Source organism: Acipenser ruthenus, chromosome 4 (genome assembly GCF_902713425.1).
Source record: "Acipenser ruthenus chromosome 4, fAciRut3.2 maternal haplotype, whole genome shotgun sequence".
In the NCBI taxonomy this organism is placed as follows: domain Eukaryota; kingdom Metazoa; phylum Chordata; class Actinopteri; order Acipenseriformes; family Acipenseridae; genus Acipenser; species Acipenser ruthenus.
The window spans coordinates 52,653,095-52,672,002 of record NC_081192.1 but is presented as its reverse complement, the minus strand read 5'-3'; the positions used below and the strand labels follow the sequence as shown (position 1 = coordinate 52,672,002).

Here is an 18,908-nt window from a genome sequence, read left to right as displayed (position 1 = left end):
GTTTGTTTTAAAAGTATGTACTGTATATGGCTGGGCTGGGGTTAGAATCCCCTCCCTGATAAAACAGGTGTGCAATGTTGCAAGGTGTTATTGGACTTATTGATTACGAGTTAGCCCTGGCCACATGCTATAAAAGGGGAGCTGGAAAGACAATTCCTTTATTCTGCAAGCTGGAGATGGATTGGCATGAATCCTCATGACTGTGTGCCCAACCAGGGTGAGCTACCACACGTGGGAAAACGTACTATCAACATCACCACCCTGTGTAGACTGGGATAACTGCAGCTTTTGGTAACAGTATAGAGAGAGGGGTGAGTTTGCTTAGGAGAAGGGCTGAGAGCAGCACTTTGTGCTCTCTGTCCTGTATTGTTTTGTATTGAGTTTGTTTAAATCTTTAGTTTAATTCTTAAATAAGTGTGCAGCAAGTGCTTTAAAACTGCAATATTCTTTCTTGCTTCTATGATGAGAATAAAGCCAGCTCCTCTCCTTTTGATGAAGACTTTGCATCTACAGCTAGTTTCCCTGCAGTGAAACGAGATCTGGATAGAAAATTTTGAATTATAAATAACCAGTGCTCAAAAGCCTAGTTTTCCTGATATCTCCCAACTGAAATATATAAACTGAAATATAATTGTACAAAGTCTGAATGCATGCCCATTTAAAATGTTAGAAACAAAATAAATATGACCCTATATGCATTTTTTACTGAATCATTTAAAGTTCTGGCTCAATAGTTAATAGTTTAAATACATCCTTAAGATGTTAAACAATAAAAGGGAACACTTATCAAGTCTTGATTTCACAACAGGCAGTTGTGACCTATCCTTCACCCCGTTTTGTGGCACTCTGCCAAAAAAAAAAAAGTTGTTATGTGAGAGTGGTATTTATTTGTTTTGTTTTCTTGACTTTATATTCACTTTGCACAGAATGAGACACGATTAAAATAAAATTAATTTATGCATAAAAGAACAGAAAAATGTTCTAAAGCATGGGTGTCAAACTCCAGTCCTCAAGGGCCGCAGGGTCTTCTGGTTTTCATTCCAACTTAATCTCTCAATTAACTTAATTGATCTCATTTCAGTTTGGTCTACTGCCGAGGTTGCTGTGGCCACTGACTGTGTACGAGGTTTCTTTGACAACAGTAGAGAAGCTGGAAGCTTTAATCAGTTCATACATCAGGAAATGGTTGGGAGTTCCACGCTGCCTCAGCAGAGTGGGACTTTATGGTAAAGGAATACTGCAGCTACCAGTCTCTGCTCTAACCGAGGAGTTTAAGTGCGCCAAGGTCAGACTGGAAATGACATTAGTAGAGTCACGCGATAAATGCGTAAGGGAGGCAGCACCTGTGTTGAAAACTGGAAGAAAGTGGGCGGCAAAGAAAGCCGTGGAAGATGCAAAGGCTGCCCTTCGAATTGGTGATATCATGGGGCAAGTTCAGCATGGAAGAGGGGGTCTTGGTTTCAGTTCAGCTCCTCCTACATGGCACAAGGCAACGAGGTGCAAAAGCAGGAGGAGAGGATGAGGTGTATAAAGGCCATTTCCCAGGCCAAGCAGGGAGAATGGATGAGATGGGAGAGTGTGGAACAACGCAAGATTGGCTGGCAAGACCTATGGTCAATGGAACAGAGCAGGATCAGTTTCCTCATCAGGTCAACATATGATGTTCTCCCATCACCACAGAACCTAAACCTCTGGGTAGGAGAGGATCCCTCATGTCCTTTGTGTTCATCACCTGCAACATTAAGGCACATTTTGACAGGATGTAAGGTGGCTCTTAGCCAAGGACGGTTTACTTGGCGCCATGACCAGGTGTTGCGATGTTTGGCCTTAGCGTTGGAAGACAAGCGTAACATGACCAATAAGTTGTCACCTGTTCCATCAAAACATTACACACAAAAGACAACATTCCTCCGCCCAGGAGAGCAACCACCAAGAAAAGGTGTTAAAACCAATCCTCGCCCAGGACAACTGGAAGCTGCTAGAGACTGGGAAATGCTGGCAGATGTTGGTCAACGGCTTATTTTTCCACCTGAGATTGCCACCACTAACCTTTGACCAGATATTGTCTTGTGGTCTGGATCAGCACGCCTTGTTCACCTGGTAGAGTTAACAGTGCCATGGGAGGATGCTGTAGATGAGGCGTATGAGAGGAAGAAACTGCGGTATGCTCAACTAGCCACTGAAGCGGAACAGCGAGGATGGAGAGTCCGGGTTTACCCAGTGGAAGTGGGTTGTCGAGGATTTGTGGCACACTCTACAACCCGGTTTCTCAGAGACGTCGGATTCAGTGGCCAAGAGTTGCGTCGCACAGTGAAGAACTTATCTGAAGCAGCAGAGAGGAGCAGCAACTGGCTGTGGTTGAGACGGAAAGATTCTGGCTGGGGATCTCAAGCACAATAGAAAGAAAGAAACGCTGATGTACAGGTAAGTAAGCTGGGCTGAGTTGAGTGGGGGACGGAGGGGGGTGATGCTGGGACGCCAGAATCACCGTCAAGCCCTCTTGAGGTGTCGTGGGCTAGTCGACGAAACACTGAGGATGGAAGGTGCCCACTTGAAAACCCCAGAGATGTACCCTACTTAGCTCAATCCAGACGGTTGTCATGCTGATGCGCTGGGGAGGCCGCACTGTGGTTGATCCCCGGAGCCAGCATCGCAGCCGTTGTGTGTGCTGATGCGCCAGGGAGGCAAAATAAGCTGATCCCTGGAGCCAGCATTACACTTCAGCCATTAACACCAGACAGGATATCTACATCATCATATGGAAGGAAACGTAAATGGATGGAGACACATATGGATCACATTAGTTTACTGTAAAGCTACGTCTTAGTTGGTGCTTATCTTGGCGAGAGCCGAGTTCAAATCAGCATGAAGTTTTAACATCTACTCTCGTGTAATGGAAATCATTATTTGTTTAATTTGACATATTTCATATTTTTTTCAAGGCCTTTTACAGTTGATGATTTAAAAAATGCACTTGATTCAAGGTACATGACCTATGAAACATTCTGAGGTTTGTGTTAAAGCTGTCCAATTAATCAAATAATTAGATTAATTAAGTAATTGAGAGCTTGGGTGGAACGAAAGCCAGAAGACACTGTGGCCCTCCAGGAACTGAGTTTGACACCCCTGTTCTAAAGGAAGACACCCTCTAAATACGTGCAACAGAGGCCATTCAAGGCTAGGTGATGGAACCATGGATAGGGCACTGCGAAATTCATGGAAGAATTAAAACAGGACTAACCTGCAATTCAGTCCTAAACCTCCAGGTGGCCGTGTCCAGCTAAACTGATCTAAAGAATAAATAATCAACACATTAAATTCAGGATAATTAGAAAATATCCCTTAATTACAAGTGACAATGGACATTCTAGAAATTGATGCGTTTAAAGAAAAAAGTTTACCTCAAGACTTGAGAGTTCCAGAATTAGTAAACACACACCGAGCAATGGCACAAGAGTTGCACAGCACAGATGCCAGTATAAACAGTGTGCTAAAACTTTCCACAAAGTTTATGAAAATTTGATGTGCTACAACAACCCTGATCAATGCAGAATAAATGTTTTATTTAACCAGCTCAGTTTCTGAAGGCAGTAAGGATTTTCGACCTTTTGTAGTTTGTAGTTTGGATAAAGAAAGCCTCCTGTTATTCTATTCCAGGATTTGATGCTTACTGTACATCAGAAATAGAGGGATATCAGCTATATGCAAAAGGAAACTGTAGTGGAATTATTTCACTGACCGAATTTTGGAGAAATGAAGAATTAACTATTTCCCAATTTAGCAAGAAAGGCTAAAGGATATTTGTCAGTTGTTACCAATTCTGTGGATGCTGAAAGAAGTGTTTTTTCATATGGAACAAAACAACGTCAATCCATGAAAGTAGACCAGCTTAATCAACTGACGATGCTTAAGTTTAACAGCAAAATATAATACACAAAAACTGAGAATGGATTTTTTTTTTTTTGTCTTTCATGCAAACATAAGTAACACTTTTGGGCTCATTATGAACAACCTTTTTTACATTATATTCAAAGAACAAAACAAAACCAATAAAAGAGAAAAAACATCTTATATATGTTACATAATCTATCAAATGCCCAGATTCCAATAAATTGCTATATTAACTATACTGTTCACAGATCGGTGCCAGAAACAGGAAATCCATAAAAAATAATATCTCCTCTCCTGTTGACGAATTACATGTTTGTGCCCGGTGAGATCCAGATATCAAGGGAATTTAATTATTTTTTTTAACAAATGATTAGCGTAAAATTGTACTAGTAAATTAAAACCTAGAAATAATGGTCACGCTTTATTTTAAGGGCCTTTTTTCTGTTAACAAACAGCTAATAAACATGTTAATGTATATTATGTATTTTCTGTTAACTGTTAGTTAATAACATATAATAGGCCAGCTAAAACTGCAAACACCAGAGCCCTATGGATGATCAATCAAACACCAGAGCCCTATAGATGATCAATCAAACACCAGAGCCCTATGGATGATCAATACCCAATCGATCATATGCTTAAAATCTGTTCAAATTGTTACTGTAGTAATGTTTAGCATGTAGTACTGTAGTAATGTTTAGTTTTTATTAACCCTAAACTAAAAATTAACAATGTTTGTTAACAGTTAATAAACTAAAAAACGGCCCTTAAAATAAAGCGAGACCGAAATAATTTATTTATACTTATGAGTTCTCTGAAATATTGAAAAAAAAATCCTTTTAAAATCCTGCTATATATTCACAGGGATGTAAGGGTTAAATAAATGCCAGTAGCCATCTATAGCGTTCTGTTTATTAATCTGTTAATACGTACTTTGTAGTAATGGGATGAGTCGTTCAAATGGTTAAAGTAACGTAGTGGGATTATTGTTTATTGATTGCTCATTATGTGGCTTACTGTGGAGGCTATATCGAAATCAAGTGGCTAGAGGACTAAATTATAGGTTGAAAAACAAGTTGTGAAAAACAGAGGGCCCTAACCATGGAACCCCAGAAGGGAGATATCATTGCAAAAGGTGTGGCTATTCCGTCTCCATCCAGTTTCTAATTAAAATGCAATTCTCTGATGAACATTTGCTGCACTATTCCATAATTAGACCTTTTCTGCACTCTGCTTTGTAAGAAACCAGACTGATTTTTAGTTTGTTCCATACGAGTGGACAGCACACATTCCCCCCTCACAAACCCTTCTTGTCATAACATCAACAACATTTAAAATAACAATTAGTTTATTTATTTTTGATTGGTATAGGCCAGGACAGATTATATTACAGGGTGTTACAGTCTACAGGGTGCTCAGGTTAGATACATACACAGAAAAAATAAAACATTTCTACAGCCCCACACTATGGAATGGAATTGGAGGGGAAGTGCCAGACACTAACAGAGACTAAGAATAGAGTAGTGTGTAGAATATTTATGATAAATCATTTTGACAAAGCTTTTATGTTGTGCTAAAAAAAAAAAAAAAAATCAGTACTGATTATATTTTCCATACATACATTTCAAAATATGCCATGATGTAAAAACACACACACGCACATTCATTTATATATATATATATATATATATATATATATATATATATATATATATATATATATATATATATATATATAATGGGCAGAAGGCACAGGTGTCGTTGTCCACCCATCAACAGTCCAAAGCACCTTTCATCATTGTTCCATAGTCCAATTTCTGTGTTGTGCGTATTTTAGCCTTTTAGTCTTGTTCCCCTTTCTTAACAGAGGTATTCTTACTGCAGCACTTCCTTTAAATCATAATTTGTTGATTTGATGGACGACGACATGCTCATCCTTGTTAGACAGCTTTTTGGGTCTTCCAGTCCTGGGTTTGTCAATTACAGATGATGTTTCTCTGTACTTGCTGATTATGCTTTGGATACCACACCTTTAAAATCGAATGATGCAAGCTATTTCACTATTGTTTTTCCTTCTTTATGCAAGTCAAGGTTTAAATTGTGGATTCTCATAATGCATCAGAGTAGAAAAATGCAACATGTCTAAGACTTTTGCACAGCAGTGTGTGTGTGTGTGTCTATATATATATATATATATATATATATATATATATATATATATATATATATATATAATATATATATATATATATATATACACAGTGCTCCCTCGCTATAAGGCTCTCGATTACAAAGCGCCTCGGATACAATGCTCCTACAGCATGTCCCTCAATTCCCAATACTAGCGATTCATGCAATATTTCTACAGTAAATACAGTACCGGTGTTGTTCAAACTGTAAACAACTTTTCAGTGTAACTTCTATTGCTGTCTCTCCCTTTTGATACAGTATCTGAACTGAAGAAAAGCTGCACTGGCACTTTATAACACAGACATCTTATTCAGCATTCATTTTATAACTAAATAACTATTAGGCCTATTATGTGGTTATCTATCCTAATGTATTTACTTTTTAGCTGCGAGAGGAGCTGCAGCTTTCTCCGGGAGACGAGACGCTTCAGATTCATTTCAGCTCATTCCTTCTTCCCCCTGCCCGACCCGCTCTCCTTCTCGCACTTGTTTTGCTTGTCTGTCGCTTCAACCACAGTTTACCCAGGCTACTTATAGTTTAAAAACTGCTAATTAAAATGATCCACGAGTGAGAATGTTACCGTCTTTTTTTTTTTTTGTAAAAAGTACAGCATTGATTACATGGTGCTTTATGCATGGTTAATTCATGGAAAGTTACATTTTTGCTTCACTGTATGTGCATTATAGAGAGGGAGTTATTTTATTTTGTATTTTAGTCAGATGTGTGTTGTTATGTGTCCTGCAGCACCCCCCACCTCCTCCCCCATTTGTAACACTCTCCGGTTGTAGCGCTCATATTGTATGTCCCCTGAGACCCGCGGTATAGTGAGGGAGCACTGTGTGTGTGTGTGTGTGTGTATATATATATATATATATATATATATATATATATAAGGAATTTAAGGAATTAATTGATTCAGAATCAGACGTTCATACAGTTGAATTGCTACAGAGATCTACAGTAGCTCAATCTTATTAATATGCAAATTCCTACACTGGTTATTCTTCAGTCATGTATAAGCGATACATCAAAGTAACAATGATTGCTGCTATTCCTGGAATTACCCAATTGGTCCACCAGCTGAAACAGATAAAAGGAGTCAATGTAAGAAAGTAGCTTCATTTTGTTTTATTTATTTTTTTATGGTGTTCACAGTCATTCTGATGGCAGAGCTAAGCTTTGTATTGCCAGATATACACCGAGAAACTTGATCCGTGCTACCCATTCTTCTATAATGACATGGTTGACCTAGCCTGGGCACATCTGTCAACTGAACAGCTGCTCCTTAACTCAAGTAAAATCAACTTAACAGATAAGAAATCAAAAGTAAAAAAAATAAATGATTATATACAGTACTGTGCAAAAGTTTTAGGCAGGTGTGAAAAAATGCTGTAAGAATGCTTTCAAAAATAGACATGTTAATAGTTTATAATTATCAATTAACAAAATGCAAAGTGAGTGAACAGAAGAAAAATCTAAATCAAATCCATATTTGGTGTGACCACCCTTTACCTTCAAAACAGCATCAGTTCTTCTAGGTACACTTCCACAAAGTCAGGGATTTTGTAGGCATATAGTCAGGTGTATGATTAAACAATTATACCAAACTGCTGCTAATGATCATCAATTCAATATGTAGGTTGAAACACAATCATTAACTGAAACAGAAACAGCTGTGTAGGAGGAATAAAACTGGGTGAGGAACAGCCAAACTCAGCTAACAAGGTGAGGTTGCTGAAGACAGTTTACTGTCAAAAGTCATACACCATGGCAAGACTGAGCACAGCAACAAGACACAAGGTAGTTATACTGCATTAGCAAGGTCTCTCCCAGGCAGACATTTCAAGGCAGACAGGGGTTTCCAGATGTGCTGTCCAAGCTCTTTTGAAGAAGCACAAAGAAACGGGCAACGTTGAGGACCGTAGACGCAGTGGTCGGCCAAGGAAACTTACTGCAGCAGATGAAAGACACATCATGCTTACTTCCCTTCACAATCGGAAGATGTCCAGCAGTGCCATCAGCTCAGAATTGGCAGAAAACAGTGGGACCCTGGTACACCCATCTACTGTCCGGAGAAGTCTGGTCAGAAGTGGCCTTCATGGAAGACTTGCGGCCAAAAAGCCATACCTCCGACGTGGAAACAAGGCCAAGCGACTCAACTATGCATGAAAATACAGGAACTGGGGTGCAGAAAAATGGCAGCAGGTGCTCTGGACTGATGAGTCAAAATTTGAAATATTTGGCTGTAGCAGAAGGCAGTTTGTTCGCCGAAGGGCTGGAGAGCGGTACACGAATGAGTGTCTGCAGGCAACCGTGAAGCATGGTGGAGGTTCCTTGAAAGTTTGGGGCTGCATTTCTGCAAATGGAGTTGGGGATTTGGTCAGAATTAATGGTCTCCTCAATGCTAAGAAGTACAGGCAGATACTTATCCATCATGCAATACCATCAGGGAGGCATCTGATTGGCCCCAAATTTATTCTGCAGCATGACAACGACCCCAAACATACAGCGAAAGTCATTAAGAACTATCTTCAGCGTAAAGAAGAACAAGGAGTCCTGGAAGTGATGGTATGGCCCCCACAGAGCCCTGATCTCAACATCATCGAGTCTGTCTGGGATTACATGAAGAGAGAGAAGCAACTGAGGCTGCCTAAATCCACAGAAGAACTGTGGTTAGTTCTCCAAGATGTTTGGGCCAACCTACCTGCCGAGTTCCTTCAAAAACTGTGTGCAAGTGTACCTAGAAGAATTGATGCTGTTTTGAAGGCAAAGGGTGGTCACACCAAGTATTGATTTGATGTAGATTTTTCTTCTGTTCACTCACTTTGCATTTTGTTAATTGATAAATATAAACTATTAACATGTCTATTTTTGAAAGCATTCTTACTTTACAGCATTTTTTCACACCTACTGTGAGATAGAGGGTTGTGAGAGACAGCAGGGAGGGGGTTAAAACCTCCCTGCAATAGAAATGCACCGTTTTGATTTGTGTTGCTTTATTGTTTCATTTGATTTTCTAATTGATTTCTTAATTGTCTTATTGTTTTGTTTAATTGTTTTATTAATTATCATCCGCACCTGGGCTATTAGGAAATTAGGCCCAGGTGCGGGGTTTAAAAGGAGAGCAAGCAGTCTGCTCGGGGGCTGCTAAAGAGAAGGAGGCAGAAAGGAGTGCTCTGCTTCCTGGCAGTCCCGAGGAAAAAGGTACAGTGCAAACCTGTGTGGTTAAGTTTTGTGGAACAGGGAAACGGCTTAGCCGTCCTGTGATAGTTAGGTTCCTGCGTGTGTAGTTAGTGCTCAGAAAGAGCTAGGTGTTTATTTTGTGTGCTTTGTGTTACGTTTGTGTTTATTAAAAAAATTGCGCGTCAGCGCTGAAAATCCAATTTCTGTGTGCTGGGTCAGATTCTTAAAGGGGCAACGAACGCAAGTGAGTGCAATCGTTTCACACTACCTAAAACTTTTGCACAGTACTGTATATATATATATATATATATATATATATATATATATATATATATATATATATATATATATAGACATTTCAACTTCTAAACTACAATAACATTCTGTTATGAAGATACAAGCTGCCACCTTTAAACTCCTGTTTAGTTTACTACTAAAAGTTCTGAACATCCATAAACTATAAACTAACACTGAGCATCTGACAAGTCTGTATAATTTATCTGCATTTTTTTTTGTATTGAGTTTCAATCACATACTGACATTCTGGTCATACTGATATTCTATCTATCTATATCTATATTTTTTTTTTTTTTTGGGGGGGGTGGAATACATACCTTGAAGTCTCACTTGCTGTTGTAATAAATGTTTCCTGAAATATAATATTATCAAACTTACTGAACACAATGCATTCAAGGGTTGCAACCGAAATGTATTAATTTAAATAAAATCTCAATGTATATATCAGCAGATAAACATCAAATAAACTTGCCAGTCATTCAGACAACCTGTGATTAAAGAATGCTTAATATTTGTAGTCTTTTACATACATTTTGTTATGAAATATGCTTTAGGGTGGCTTCTACAGTAACCTTGTGTTTATTTTTTTAAAGAGCGATATCGCTTCCCAAACAGATAGCAATGTGCTGGGCTAAGCCAAGGACAAGGATAGCAAAGAATAATTGTATATGGCTAGTCTCCAGTACTAGGCTTTTTTAAAAATCAACATGCTAAACAAAGTAATACACTAAATTAAAATGTTTTTTCAGCTAATTTATTAAAAGTGGCAACTTACCCCAGGTCTCTGAATTTTGGGTCTATCTTCCTGTGGGTAAAAAAATAAAATAAACAAGTATAACACGCAAACCACATTCCTTTCTCACAACTTCTGCTCTGCTGCTGGCCTCTGTCATTACAATTCAGGCGTTGGCAAAAGTCAAGAGATTTTTATCAAGTGCTGTATTGCGTGCAAGTTTTCAAAACAAAAAAAAAAGGGAAAAACGCACGAAACAAAACTAGCCCACACCCTTCAGATATTGTTCAATATGGGAAAACTGAAAATTGCAGGAACCATTGTGAACTTTGCAAAACTGCCATTTTGCCTATTGCTTTTTTTGCTTCTCGTGGCTCTGTTCCCAAATTGTTAAAAAAGCAATTCAGAAGGGTGCTCTCATTAAAATGACACTATTGTGTGTTTGTTTGGTAGACTTCCTGCATCCAGTTACAGCCTAGTTTTCAGTTAAACAAGCATAAAATAATACTTACAGGATGAAGTTCACCTATCAGGTACGTGCTGGTCATTTCTCGAGCATCTGTAGAATGACCAACATCTTCAAAGCTCTCTGTAGCATCACCTCCAGCCTGCTCCCCGAGTACTTCCTCTCCTCCTGGATGCTGCAAGTAGGTTGAAAAGGAAAGATGGGACACAAGTTTGCTAAAATTGAGCTATCCAAACCCCAGGCATGTCTATTACTAAACTGGCCAGCTTTACTGTAAAGTGAATGGAAGGTTTTGCTTGCCAATACAAATCCACAGCAGGCATGGGTCTGATTTGTTTTGTCAACAGAGGCAGTTTGAATAACTTTTCTGAATTTTCATAAATTGTCATCAGTGACACCACACCTACTATACCATACCAATTTAAAGCCCCTTTCACACCGGCATGCTGTACCGGGTCGTGACCCGGTATCGTGCAGGTCGGCTAAGCGATTTCCCACTGCTTTTTGAAGAAGCAGGGTCGACCTGGGTGACAGAAGCAAGTACACAATGTGTGTATGCAATGCCCTGGAGGCAGCAACGTTCACATGACCACCCTTTCATCTGATCAGGCTAATTTTGCTTCATAAAGTCGAATGAAACCTCTGCGGAATAATGTTAGGTAACATATTGAATTACACACTGCTTGTAGTTTTCCATATACTTAACGAAAAACTGATAAACTGAAAAAATGTGACATTTCAAAATCTAACATGAAATACTGTACTACTATTATGGCTTCCAGTAGATTTGTCTCAGTCCTAGAATTCTAGGTGATGCAAAACTCTTGGTCATTACTGCAGTGTCCTTAAAGTTGGGAAAATATGACGTGTGTGTAAGTATTCTTGATGATTAAATGCATCACATATATGCAGGGCTTCTGTTTTTCGGGTTTTATTAATTGTATTTTTCAGTTCTTATTTTTGGCTATCTTCGAGATTTATGTAAATCGTTTTTTTTCAGGGCTTTTGTTTTTGATATACTGTATGAAATTAGTGTTTTCGGTTACTTTTCAAAATGCTTGAGCGTTTTTTTTTTTTTGTCAAAATATTATGTATAGTAGTAACTTGACAGTACTTGCACACTTAAGTTGTACCTTCTTTCCTTTGCTGTCTTCCACAATGAAATCCCTACGGTCACGGGCACATTCTTCTGGGGTTTTTGTGCGTGTACATTTCACCACAATTCTGTTTTAAATCCTCCACCTTAACTGTAATACAGCTTGAAATCCCGCTAACAAGTCTCCATCCTGTTTGTAATCTCATTTTAAATCTCTCAAGTGGAGTCTCCAATAGAAATGTAGGAATGTGCTGTCATTCAGTAGTTGGGGCAGGTTTAAAGTATTGAGAACGAATCAATGATAGATGCAAGTAAGGAAGGCGGGACATTGCCCAGCAGCACTGGGAAAAGTATTTATTATTTTTTTTGTAGTAGGTTTTATTTTTTTTAAGTGAATAGGGTAAAGTCAACGTGAATTGATTAACCATTTCCACAGCTTTTCCGGTGTTTTCTGGTGTTTATTGGCTATCCAACGATTTCATTTTTTTTATATCGGGGGTGTTTTATTGGGTTTTATCAGTTAAAACCGAAAATCAGAAGCCCTACATATATGATATATAGGATTATTTTAGGTAACTTGAAATATACCCTTTATCACAGAAAAGTACTGATTTATGTTTGATCTTTCCTTTCTATCCTGGTTCTCTTAAATAAAAGCTCTCTTGGCACATGATTCTTGTTTCTGGAGCAGATACCATTTGCCCTATTTCCATATAACACTTATGTGACATACACATCAGCAACACTGATAAACAAGTACATAAGTCCATTCCCTACTGCCCAGGAAAATACATTTGAATCTTTCTCTCTTCTGCAGACAGAGGCCATTTAAATTATTTAATTGCTTATCATTGTGTGTTTAAATTTATGGATTATGAATGGCAACACTATGAAGGAGAACATCAGATAACAAATAACTAGATAGCCTGTAATTAGGGTGTGTGATTTGCAGTTACTTATCAATTAAAATATAATTTGAAATGTGATCCATGAACAGTCATCCACCAAGTGGTATGTCAGTTATTAATTGCGGAGGGTACTATTAAATGTTTGTACCAATGATGATTCTTGTACTATATATGAATATTAAATATTTACAATTTCTGTAGTTTTTAATGCTAGGTCGCCTACATAAAATCCAGTCAAATCTTGCCTGTTTTTTCTCTCTACATATAGTAATTTCTTACAGTGTTTGAATACAAAAAATATATAGAAATAAATCGATACACATAAAACACAGTTTATCAAAAACGTTTTATATATGACATTTCATGACTTTCACCCCTGGTGTTCATTTCGGAGGGTTGTACCGTTACCTGTACCTATAAAAAAGAAAGTGACATATTTTAACTGTTTCTTTGTCGATCAATTATGTTTAAGAACCTATAATGAATTATATAACAATTCTGAATTCCCACCGAGAATCGCCGTAAGTGAAGCCCCATGGCGGTGGAATGCGAGTACCGGGGTATCTAATGATCCACTTCTCTCTCTAAGCAGCAATCAATTTAATATAAAAAGCCTAAAGCTTAAAACACTAAATGTACTTGTACGGTACAGTAAGGATTTCGTTACGTTGTACAACTGAAAATTATACTGGCTGTTACACAGGAACCGGTAAAGTGTAGCGAAGACCACGAAAATGTAAAGTCTGCATGTTGCAATATCTCTGTCCCAATGCCGTCTACTGAGACATTGTATTTAGCAGTACCATAGTGCACGGCACACATTTTAAACACACTTACTAACCTGTTTAGCATGTAAGTACTTTTAGATATATCAAATCGAGAATTGTTGCGAAGTTGTACTGTTTACGCTCCGTGTACACAGTTGTAAGAAAACCATGTTCGGTTTAAAAGTCCTAAAAACTTGTCTTACCTCTTCCAAGAATTTCGTGACATCATATATCTTGTTATGAATAATAAGCCATGTGCTCTTATAAGAATTATGTTGCTGTATTTCTTCCAAGCGGTAGTATTTCACTTGGTTTTCGCTTTCTTCCTTTTTGCCCATTTAACAACAAAAAAAAAGACTTGCTTTTCTGTACTCAGTCTGCGTCGCAGTAGGCTTGCTCTGTCACTTGTCAGAGAACTTCCTTGCAGACAAACATTTGATGAAGTCCCGCCTAGAGAACCTTACACATACTGCTGATAATTGGTCTTGCTTGTTTAACCAAACGCTCTATTGGTTAATAAAGATGCCATTCTAAGTGACCAGTAGTGACGTAATGAGACAATGAGCAGTGGGGGAATAGATTTAGTGGGTGAAAGTTAAGAAAGGAAAAATAAGAATGCTATAAGAGTAATTGGAGTACATGGAGTACATTGTGCTCTACAAGGAATAAAATACAGTATGTTTGTTGATTGACAGGAAGGGTAGTTCTTCGCGCCAAGTTATCAGCAAAGCCCGAGAACTGCCACTCTAACAGCAAGGATAGTTTACATGTTTTCTGGGTATATGCGCCACGAAAGCAAATCAGCCAAAAGCACCATTTCACTTTTAATTTGTAGTTACCAACACTCTTAGGTGAAATGGGGGGGGGGGGGGGGGGGGGGGGGATCAATACCTGTCATACACTAAGAGAATTAAGTCCCCAAAGTAAGGTAAAAATGTCAGACCCCAGGCACTTTTATCCACGCATATGTATATTACAGGACATCTGAGTTTAATGACAATAAACTTGTTTTGTCAACATGGAAATCTGCTGGGGAACGTGTTTATTTTGACGTCTGTATCATTTATATTAAACAATTTAGTGATATTTTAAAATGGTCTAGCTACACACATTGCAACCCCAGCCAGTTTTATCCACACATATGTATATCTGAAACAAAAACACATTGGAAATGTGAAAAAACATCAAGTTATCAAAAGTGCCCAGCCATTTAAAGTGGAAATGTCAAAACCACAAGCCAAGTTTCAAGAAACCACTGGGGCAACCTTGGCCAGCACCAAGCAAATAAGCACAACTGTCAAAGCGAGGTATGACACAGGCCCGGTTTTTGGGATGGAACCGCATAACAGTCTCGTGTTTTGATTGGTCCATGTCTGTCACATGAATATGTTGTCACACGAGTGGAAAAGCTTGCAGGCATTTTTAACATGTAATCAGAGAGTGATCTGCTTTCCACAACCTTGCCATTCAAATATAATGTGATATTACGCTGTACTGATATAACAAACTATGGGTAATTACTTTATATGAATTATCACGTTATGCACGAATGTAAGAATTGGCCTTCTGTGGTGGTGTACGTTTTTCTTTCAAGTAGCATATATCTATAATCGTTTTTTGCGTTATATTTTAATATAAAATGTATACACTATTGCAGTTTTGTTACAGGATACATTAGTTTATCGCTGCTTTGGTTTTTAGATAACGTCCCAAATTCTGGGCCGCCTTGGTTTTTAGATAACGTCCCAAATTCTGGGCCGCTTTGCATTTTCGAATTCAGCCCAGTTTTGGGGACTCAGCTGACAGCGAGTTTCTAAGTCATCCATGCACAGTTTACCATAAACTGGATCGTGAATTCATTTGAGAGTAACCCTTAGCACATGAATCAAAGTAAATGTATTTTTTACTCCCCCCAGAAATCTTTTTTTTTTTTATGAAAAACAGAAATAAAATGTAAATGTTAAAAAAAAAAATGTATTTTTTATTACGTGAAGAAACTACATTGCACTGAAATAGATACATGAAAATTAATTAAAGCAGTCGTTTTCCTTTATTAAAGGCTAATATTAAAACACAATTTCGGGAAGGAACATGGTATTCCGAAAAAAGGACATCTCATTTTCTTGTGTAACGTCCATCAATATATTGTAGTGTTTCAGGTTCATTTTGGACAGAAATGAGACTGCAACTGTGAGTAGATGAAGGCCGTTTATTTTGACAATAATTAAATAATCACAAAATAAAATCATAAAGGAGGGAAATGAGACTGGGAGTCAAAAGTGAAAATAAATGATTGTAGTAATTTTTCTATTACTGTACCCTTCCCAGTCTTTTCCCCGCCCCTCTTTTGCGCAAAACCTGCACTCCAATTCCCCTCCTCACACGTGTACCACCATGCAACCCCGGCACGCACACACCACCATGCAACCCCTGCACGCATACACCCACCATGCAACCCCTGCACTCACACCACCATAAGACCCCTGCACACACACACCACCATGCAACCCCTGCACACACACGCCACCATGCAACCTCTACATGCACACACCACCATGCAACCCCTACATGCACACACCAATATGCAACCCCTGCATGCACACCACCATGCAACACCTGCGTGCACACACCACCATGCAACCCCTATATGCACACACCACCATGCAACCCCTACATGCACACACCAATATGCAACCCCTGTGTGCACACACCACCATGCAACCCCTACATGCACACACTACCATGCAACCCCTACATGCACACACCACCATGCAACCCCTACATGCACACACCACCATGCAACCCCTGCACGCACACACCACCATGCAATCCCTGCACGCACACACCACCATGCAACCCCTGCACGCACACACCACCATGCAACCCCTACATGCACACACCACCACGCAACCTCTACATGCACACACCAATATGTAACCCCTGCGTGCACACACCACCATGCAACCCCTACATGCACACACTACCATGCAACTACGGTGTAGTGGTTCACCCAAAAACTCATGTCATGACGAAAAAATCCACTTTGTCAAGCCGTCCTGGCATCTGAGCCATGAAAATGGTGACTACTTGTACGGAGCCCATGGGGCCCCGCAGCAAAAAAAAAAATCAAGTTCCTAACCCCCACAGAACCCGAGATACGCCCTGTCAAAAATGTCCAAAAACTACCCTTTTCAGGGTCATATCACCATGACCCCGGAGCCTAGAAACCGGGATGAACTTCCTAGGGTCATGTCTGGAGGCCCTCTTTCACAGGGAGCCACCCGTTTTCAAATGGTACATTTTCAACAAATTTACACATTTTCAGCATGATGGCATGTCAAGGTTGCATTTCCAATAGCTTTTGAGCTCCAGGTTGGCAAAAAAAGTCTAAACTATTGTCCTTTTTAGCTGGGGACACGTTGGCACAGGGGCCCCGAGGTGGACCTCTGTACCGATTTTCAAGTCTCGGGGACCCCCCGAACCCAAGATATAGCACCCTGAAAAATGTCTATGGGAAATCCCATTATAAAACCCCTTTGGGGCAACGCCTACCATCTGGCGGTGGGGTGGCGTATGAACCCGTGGCCGATGTCTTTCTTTAGCTAAGACTCTTGTGCCCTTCTGAGTTTGTTGGCCCAGGGGTCGTGGAGATACGAGTACGATAAGAGACCACCCCTTCCCTATGGCAAATCCCATTATAAAAACACCATTGGGGTATGGCTCGGCCAATGGCGGTCGTGGGTTGTACGAACTCGAAGGAGCCCATTTTCTTTAGCTAAGACTGTTGTGCATCTAAAGAGAGTACGAGCGAGTTTGTTGGCCCAGGATTTGTGGACTCATGGGGTACGACAGGAGGACCTCCCCCCCCCCCCCCCCCCCCCCCCCCCGACCGCGATTTCCTATAGCAAAATACATACAAAAAATGTCCATTATATATAAGACCTGAAATGTGCACATTTTGTAGTGTATTTATGCAACAGGATCACCAATTTAAGTCCATTCCAAGTGTTTTGTGATCACAGTATCAGCTTGAGTGTATCGGAGCATAGTTTTGCACCAAAATCAAGCAGAGGCGAAAAAAAGCACTGTACCCTATTCTTTAAAATATCACTTTGCAGTGCAAATTTGAGGAACGCAACCACTTAGCAACTTGCAAATTGGTACTGCAATTTAAAGGCCTGTAGTGTCAGACTGGTAGTGCCTAACTGATTCAAGTGTTTTTGGAATGATTCTTGCAAGAAAAAAGAGAGATTGACAAACAGCATTTTGCTTTATATGCAGAAACAGGCAACTACAAGAGGGTGTCAAACAAGCTGTGAATGAATCCAGATGCTCGCAGTACCTGTTCTTAGATGTCCGAAACCACTGTATCGCTGTATAACTGTATACCCTATAAATATCACTTTTTATTGTGTATTTGAGGAACACAACCAATTACAAACTTCATTTGAATTGCTGTGCTATCAGAATATCAGTGTATAACTTTGCTGGGTATTGCAGTGTATGCTGGGTATCAAAAGGTCTTCACTTTTACAAAAGGCTGTCAAAATTTTAAAAAGGCAGTCAAAGTTACAAAAAAAATAAGTGTGCTCCTAACCCAATATTTGTCTTTTTAATTCTGTGCATCCAAATACTTGTAGTTAAAAGTTTTAAGAATTAAGCCTACTGTTTGTTGTTCTGTCCTAAACCAGCAGTTTGTCACCCAAATTTATTAAATAAACAGGGGAGGGAGGGGGGGGGGGGTCATCAGATTATTCTCCATTTTATTGTAATTTTATTGAAAACCCCTGACCTACAGTATAAACTATCAGGAATAGATAAGGGAAATGTTGACTAATACAATACAATAGGATTTATTTGAAGTTGTTGAAGGGCACTGGTCTCTTAAACCCAGAAGTTCTGATAAACCCCTACGCCTCACTATATATTGATGGATATTAAATAAGCAAATGAGATTTATTTTCTTTTTGGTATACCATGTTCCTAAATGTTTTCTGGGAGAGTAAAAAATACATTAACTTTGATTCATGTACTAAGGGTTACTCTTAAATGAATTAACGGTCCAGAATTTAGGACGTTATCTGCAAACCAAAGTGGCCCAGAATTTAGGACGTTATCTGCAAACCAAAGTGGCCCAGAATTTGGGACGTTATCTGCAAACCAAATCGTCCCAGAATTTGGGACGTTATCTGCAAACCAAATCGGCCCAGAATTTGGGACATTATCTGAAAAGCAAAGCGGGCCAGAATTTGGGAGGTGAATGAAAACATGGGCAGTCTATATGTACAACTGTGATTACATTAGAGATAAACTAATACATCCTCTAACAAAACTGTAATAGTGTGGAAGACATATATTTGATATTAAAATATATCGC

At 39.2% G+C, this 18,908-nt stretch overlaps 1 protein-coding gene across 1 annotated transcript; it reads right to left on the bottom strand.

Annotated features, from left to right (window-relative positions):
• Positions 1 to 5,221: 5,221 nt before the first annotated feature.
• On the bottom strand, positions 5,222 to 13,972 carry LOC131736896 (cytochrome b5-like). Its single transcript, XM_059022541.1, has 5 exons — positions 13,735 to 13,972; positions 10,807 to 10,935; positions 10,337 to 10,366; positions 9,879 to 9,913; positions 5,222 to 7,161 (listed from the first exon to the last, which is right to left on the bottom strand). Exons 1-5 carry the CDS (start codon positions 13,867 to 13,869, stop codon positions 7,080 to 7,082), a joined length of 411 nt encoding a protein of 136 aa, XP_058878524.1. The 5' UTR covers positions 13,870 to 13,972; the 3' UTR covers positions 5,222 to 7,079.
• Between the last annotated feature and the right edge of the window lie 4,936 nt (positions 13,973 to 18,908).